At 44.1% G+C, this 7500-nt stretch overlaps 1 protein-coding gene across 1 annotated transcript in view; it reads right to left on the bottom strand.

Moving 5' to 3' along the window:
• Positions 1–6618: 6618 nt before the first annotated feature.
• rfx5 (regulatory factor X, 5) overlaps positions 6619–7500 on the bottom strand; it is a gene marked incomplete at its 5' end in the record, with an annotated part of 6292 nt that continues 5410 nt past the window's right edge. The window contains one exon of the mRNA XM_079287865.1: positions 6619–7500. This exon is cut by the window's right edge and continues 254 nt beyond it. Coding sequence (XP_079143991.1) covers positions 6690–7500 — 811 coding nt within the window. The 3' untranslated portion in view covers positions 6619–6689.

The following is a 7500-nucleotide window of genomic DNA, read 5'->3' as shown; positions in this document are numbered from 1 at the left end:
GTGACGCAACATCCGTGAAGACAGCCGCAGTGCGAAACAACGGCACTTACACAATAAAAGCACCGATAAAAAGGAAATCCAGATATATTTGAATATATATATTACATTATATACAGTGTTGGCTGGTCAATACAGGGCGCCGCCCCACCTTGAGCCACAACAAATACAATAAAATAAATAATAATAATAATAAACTATAAAAATGGTCAATATTTGTGTTTTCGAAATATGGAATCACCCAGTAATATGTGTAATTTAAACCAGATGTTGAATCAGAAAACTAATCAAACATAAACTAGTTTAATCTGTGATCCGTCTTCACTGTTTACATGTTGAACAAAATCTCATCAGTCCGATCGGCTGCAGCGTCCAATCACATGACAGATGAACAGTGAGGGGGCGTGTCGGCCGTTAAAACACTTCCTGGAAGTCTGTTCTCGTGGGTCCTCGCTCCTCGGAGCAGAAATAAGAGCTTTGGGACGGCCGTCAATATGGCGGTTTGAGCGATGAAAAGACAATGGATTAGGTTTCACTTTAATTTACGGGTTCACAGATTTATTGATAGTTTTGGCTTTTTACTCGCAAATATGTTTGTGTGTGTGTGTAGTTGTGTGCGTGTAGTTGGAGGAGCTCCAATAATAAACCTGATAATAAATGACATCAAAACATTAAAGTACTAATAAAAGTAAAACATAGTTATGAATATTACATTCAATATCTACCAATAGATCCCGACATGTTACACACTGTTCCTTTAATTTAAAGGAGTAAAGTGCAAAAAAACACGATCACACAAAAACACCGGCTGATTACAGGGAAAGAAAAAAATACACAAAAAAAACGATAAAACAGTCACCGGAAAAAAACATGCAGGAAGCAAAGCAAAGATCTCCATAGCAACAGTAACAACAACAATAATAATAAAGTCAACAAGCTGTAATAAGACTCTCACAGAGGGAACAGAAGGCAGCACGAAGCTCTAAATGTTGCTGTTTGATGTCAGAGTCCCTGTCAGCTGCTCCAGGACTGCATTACCCAGAATTCATGAGCTCTGACGGCTTCAGAAAAAAGAGAATTTAATGAACCGAATCCAGGAGATTTAAACGTGAGTGAGTGAGTCTCTGACAGGACACAGGGCTACTTTCAGTTTAGGCTGGGAGTTAATCACCATCATCACCATCATCACCTTCATCACAATAAGCAGTGTTGACCAGGATCGTCTCCGTCCATCCAACGTCTCGTCACCTCGTCACCTGAACCGTCGAGTGGACCTTCAGCTCCTTTCATTCGTTCTGTTGAACTCTTTCTTCGTGTTATTTTGAGAACAGATGTTAAAGACTCGTTAGAGACGAATCGATCGGGTCGATTAGTTTGACTGTGACGAGTCTCTTTGAGGTTAAAACCTCCGAGACCTTCAGAGCAGAAGAAGACGTCTTCTTCTACAATAACAGAACAAATGTAACGCTGAGTTCACAGCAACACGCAAAGCAATGACTGTTCATGTAAAGTAAACCGCGTCATCACTTCATCCAGAGGAGTTTTCACTGAATCCATCAAGACACACGACGCTGGTTTATAAGGATGTTTGAACACAAAATACACCATTTTGTTGTAATTTAATTACAATAAACAGATACAAATGATGCTGAAATGACGACACAACGATGGGAATTCATAAAAAGTCTGAATTCATGTGTTGTTAGTTCTCTCGACAAGACGACGAGTAAACAACTTTTAAATGACTTGTTTTCTGAATGGCTCCACCAACACTCAATAAAACGTCATCTAGCAGTGACTTCACATGCTCATCAGAAGGTCTCTTGATCACTGAACTCGTACTTCCTGTTTACTTCCTTTGAGCCCACATGATGTCTACGAGCTGAGAACGGAACCGGTTTCATCTTGTGGTCGAACTGAAGGACACTTGAAGCCGCTTTGAGCTCCACCTACAGATCCAGTACAGGAAGTGAGATCAGAGGACGCCATGCCATTGAGTCTGATCATTCAAGGTCGACGCACCGCTACCCGAATCCCGATCCTTTAATCTTTGATGATCTGACCCGTTTCTGGTTTATTTTTTGAGCAACACGGCTCCACAGTGAAAGATTCCTACGACCACCTCCACCTTCAGACCCGGGTTCCTAATGCAGGACAAACTGGACTAAACTGGACCACATTAGTTCAAACTGGACCGTACTGGATCAAACTGGACCACATCAGTTCAAACTGGACTGTACTGGATCAAACTGGACCACATCAGTTCAAACTGGACCGTATTGGATCAAACTGGACCAAACCTTTCCTGCCTTTACTGACTCGTTCTGAACTATTCCTAGAACCCCTCTTAGATCTGGACTTTGTTAAACACCTGGACCTCTTCATCATTTATTTTGTATGTTTTACAGATTCTACAGGGAGCTCCTCATGTCCAGTCAGACCAGTAAGTGGGCCAAATTGAGGCGTCTTGCGATCAGGGACTTCCTCTAATCTCAAACTTATTTTAGAACTTAACTTTCACAGCCGAACTGCCAGAGCTCGATTCTCATCTTTCAGGTTTCTTTCAAACAACAACACGGTCCAGGTTTGGGTCCAGTTCCCTCAGTTAAAGAGCAAAGGTTCCTGGGCCAAACCAGGAATTCATGCCATTCATGACTTCCTTTGAAGCATTCTTGGAACAAAGCAACTGGACTTCGAGTCCCTTTTCCAAACCTTCAACAACAGGATTCATAGCATGTCCAGTCGGCCCAGTTAGAGGTCCAAACTGGTCCAAACTAAAGCTTCCTCCAATCACTGACTTCCAGTTAAGAGCAGCAGGTCCTGCTGTAGGAACCTTTTGGAACGACTCTAGATTCCCAACGAGACGCTAAAAGCATCACTTCACTTTACCATCAGGGCTGAGAAACAGCTCAACTGTTGTCAGATATCGGATTGAAATTATGAATCCAGTCAGTAAGTGAGGACTGCTGATGAGGGGGCAACTTGTTGGACAACAAGAGCAGGCAACTTTGCCTTAAGCGTTGCTCTCATGTCTTTAACCCTGGATTGGTACGGTCTCTGTATGCGTCAAACAAAGTTCTTGTTGGCTAATCAAGGTCAGCAAGTCCCAAGTCAAGACCCGAGTGAAGAGCCACAAGTCCAAAGTCAAGCAAACAAGCCCCAAGTCAAGACAAACAAGCCCCAAGTCAACTGTTGCAAGTTGCAAGTAAAGACCAGAGTCAAGACCAACAAGTTCCAAGTCAAGAACTAGACTCAAGTCAAGACTAGCAAGTCCCAAGTCAAAACGAAAAAGTCCCAAGTCAAAAACAAGTCCCAAGTAAACACCTGAGTCAAGACCAACAAGTCCCAAGTCAAGAACTAGTCACGAGTCAAGACCAACAATTCCCGAGACAAGTACAAGTCCAAAGTTAATGCCAGTCATGAACAAGTCCAACGTCAAAACCAATAACTTAAGATTCAGAATCAAGTACAAACAAAGTGATTGTCCTACCACCAAGTCAAAAACAAGTCCCAAGTAAAGACCAACATGTCCAGATCTAGTCAATCTAGTTCCAAGGTAAGACCAAGTCCTGAGTCAAGTTTAAACAAAGTGCTCGTCATTTACTCCAAAAGCACTTAAGACCACCTTTCCAATGTTCAAATTAATAAAACAGTCAACAACAAGTCACTTACCAACTCCCAAGTCAAGACCAACCAGTCCAGAGTCAAGAGATATCAAGTCCAGGTGAAGTCCCCAGTTATGACTTGAGTCCAGGTCATGTGACGTGAGTCCAGACTTTAGTCACATGTTGACGTGTCGTGTGAACGAGTGAATTTGAGGCATTGTAAACCCTTTAAGTGTTTCCTTGCGCCCATCAGGTGAAATGTTGCTTCAACCGTCTCGTTTTGTTAAATCTCTCTAAATCCCTCATTACTGCCACTTTAAACGAGAGAGCGTTTCCCTCTTTAATGATTATTCTGACCTGATAAATATGAATCTGAGTGCGAGCATGAAGCAGAGTTACAGAAATACAGCAATAAATTCATTACACACAAGTCCTTTCTCTTGTTTTTTAACTTCTAAGGTGCAACTTTGTGTTCCAGTTCTGTCTGAAGGGCGGAGGCTCTGCGGCCGAGACGTTTTCAGTCGAGATGTTTTTCCACATTTTGGCACTTCACTTTAGCGATTAAAAAACGGAGCGTTTGCATCATTTGCGCTCCTTTTAACTATAAACCGCGGGTCGTGCTGTAAGCTAGGCTGCACTCGCCTCACGGCAAAAAGGTCAAGAGCTCGAACTCACTTTCCCATCATGCAACAGTTTTTAACAGTCAAAAATCTTTTGTCGGCATCCCTTTAAACAACCTGCACACACACACACACACACCTTGATTTTTGTACAAATCTGTGATCACGAGGGCAGACAGCGAGCCCTGTGGTTTTGTAGCACCAACGAAGAAGATGAGGCAGTTTGGCAAAAAGGTGAAGAACAAATGTCAGCAAGGTGACGTTACCATAACAACGGCGGGTTTCAACTCCTCCACCAACGAAGAAGAAGAAAGGAGGAGCAAATCATCCCAAATTTAAGTTCAAGCCCTTTTTTTGTTGTTCTGCTTTTCTTTAATAACGACTTAAAATTAAAATGATATAGTTGTATTTCTTAAAGTGTTTTCTTTTTGTGTACCGTATTCATGAAATAGAGGTCAATGTACACGGAGTACTGGTTTATGTTTTTATGTATTCTTAAAAAAGCATAAAGTCTTTCAAAGTTGTTCTTTTATCTTCAATGTGACACGAATGATTGTTGTTCTTATTGATGAACTTGTTGATCGTTTTGTTGATAAAACATCAGTATGAACGGACCGACGTGTTCCTAAAGTCTTCAAATGTAAACAGTCTGAACTCAACGTTTACCGGTTCTGCTTCTCGTTCGATACCAACCGTTTTCTCTGTTTTCATTGTTTTGATAACTTTGGGACAAATCATAAATTTGACCTTTTATTTTGAAAAATGTGGTCATTGTTTTATTTGGCTGCTACTTCCTGGTACAACAATAAAGATGTCGTTATAGGAAACTCTGAACTAAACAGCGAATATTCCACCACAGACCACACGAGCAGCTTCGTACAAATGACAAAAATAAACCATATTTCAGTCGAATACAAAACAAATGATGTGATTTGTTGTTTCCTGTAACTTTAACTATGTTTTGATTATGGATGAAGCAGAATTCTACATAAAGTTTCCTTTCCTGCTGAATGTTTCTCTGGAAGACGTTATGAACACATTAAATTATTCATCGGTGTTCATGAAACTCTAATGTCTGAACTGTTTCCTCGCCGATCCGGTGGTTGAGGAGTTAGTGCAAAGGGCGCATGGCAACATAAAGCTAAGCTAAGCTAGCAGGCTAATCCTGGGCGACTCACAGCGCTACGGAAGCTAGTTTTCCTGCACACGTCCATCGTTAATACGTTGCGTCTTTAGCGCTACGAGGACGTGACTTTGTGCTTTCTCTTTGAGCCATCGGAGGCTTCTGATTGGACGACACAAATCATTGTTTCTTCACTGAAGTTTGAGACGTTTCTGTGGCTACGGAAGTGCTAACGGCAACCAAACACGTTTCTATTTTACTTAAACATTTTAGAACAAACGTGCCTGTTTGGTTTATTTATATCACAATATATATATGTGGATAAATTAAATCATAACACGTTTAATCGAGCTTCTTTGCTACATTAAAGCTCTGATGTTGAACTTACGGACTCGAACTTTCTGAAACTGTTCGTTGTCATTTATCTTCTGTTACAGTTCCTCAGAATAAACTCTAGGTCTGGAAGAGGGGAAACTGAATTGTTTATACTAGAATATAAATATAATACAATTATGAAGACGACGTCAAAAACAGACCTTTGAACTACAAACATGGCCGCCTTCCACCACAGACTTGGACCCGACATTAAAGGTGTGTTTTGATTAGTAACGGGGATGAATTAATGAATTCATGTAGCTAATGACACACACACACAGAAATATCTATTAAAGCAACACAAACACAACAAACTGTTTAACGCGAACAGGAACTCTTTAAAGAGGGCGGAGCTTCGATTCACATTCAGTCCACTTTAGACTCTTTGTTGACTTTTTACCACAGAATCCTAAAATCATTTTGAAGTGAAGGTGAATCGAGGCGGAGCTCCGTTAAAGAAGTCATTTTTCATATTTAGCACAAAGAACCTTCACAAGGCTCTGACCCGTAGTACCTTCTGATTCTATCCTCTATCCTTGTCTCCTTCCCTCCTTCCCTTTGTGTCACTCTTTTCTTTTATCTGTTTATTTCTTCTTCTTCTTCTCCTATAAATCAACTGATCTGAAGCAGCGAGAGCGACCAAAAAACCCCCTCAGCACGGAAAAATGAGAAGTCTGGAGATGAAGGAGGCGAGGAGGGAAGGGAGGAAGATTTGAGGCCCGACCACCTGAGGAGTCGCTCTTCTGGTTTCAGACATGCAGTTAATTAAAGAGCCGCTGGTCTGTTTACAAAGTGCAATGAGAGCTGATGAAGGAACTCGCTTCATGTATCCTCCTCGATTGGCTCTCTGCTGCCGCCAATCTGGGATTTCCACCAATAAGGAAGAGGAGAGGTAAAGGGGGCGGGGTTTATCTCACAGGTGATAAAAAAACAAAATAAAAAAAAAGAATAGGAGGAAGAAGAAGATAGCTAGTGTGTCTTTGAGGAGGTGCTGCTCTCTGCCTCCTCCTCCTCCTTCACCACCGTGATGGAGCAGATGGAGGAAGAGGAGGCAGGAGCAGCGGAGGAGGAAGGGTTGAGATGCAGCTCCACCGGCGTCAACGTGATCTCCACCTCCCCCCGCTCCTCGTGCAGCGTGGGGAGAGGAAGAGGAGGAGGAAGTGGGCGGAGGTGTGCGGCGGGCGGTGGAGCGGAGTTGTTGTTGTTGTTGCTTAGCGGCCTCGGAGCTTTCTGGATGACCTCCACCATCGGGGTGCGTCCCAACTCCCAGCCGGTGTGCTCCGTCCCCGGACTCTGGAAGAGGAGCAGCGGCCGGCCGCGGTGGTCCGGTTCCATCGCCGCCGTCTGACACTGCACCACCACGCCGCGGTGCTCCATCAGCCGGCGACCCGGGTCCGACAGCGGGCTCAGAACCAGCGCCCCCGGCTGGTCCTGGATCACCAGCTCCAGCACCGGCAGCTGCGAGGAGGAAGATGAGGAGGAGGAAGAAGCTTTCTGGATGACGCCGCCGGTGACGGAGGTAATGATGGGCGGGTGGGGGGGAGGTTTTGGTGAGAGAGCGGCGGGGGGAGGAGGAGGCGGGGCGTCCTCCGGCCGAGGTTTTCTCGGTCGTCCGCGTTTCCGTTTCACCGGCGGAGCGGCGGACGAGGCCGCGCCGCCGCTGCCCGACGCCACGGCCTCCAGGGGGCGCTTGTTTCCGTTCCCTCGTGGTTTTTGCAGTACGGCGGTCGGAGCCGCAGGAGGAGGAAGAGGAGGCGGGGCCAGTTTCTCCCGCTCGTAC

The sequence above is a fragment of the Melanostigma gelatinosum genome, assembly GCF_949748355.1.
Source record: "Melanostigma gelatinosum genome assembly, chromosome: 17".
Classification (NCBI taxonomy): Eukaryota; Metazoa; Chordata; class Actinopteri; order Perciformes; family Zoarcidae; genus Melanostigma; species Melanostigma gelatinosum.
The sequence above is the reverse complement of the archived record's forward strand: the minus strand, read 5'-3'. Positions and strand labels throughout refer to the sequence as shown.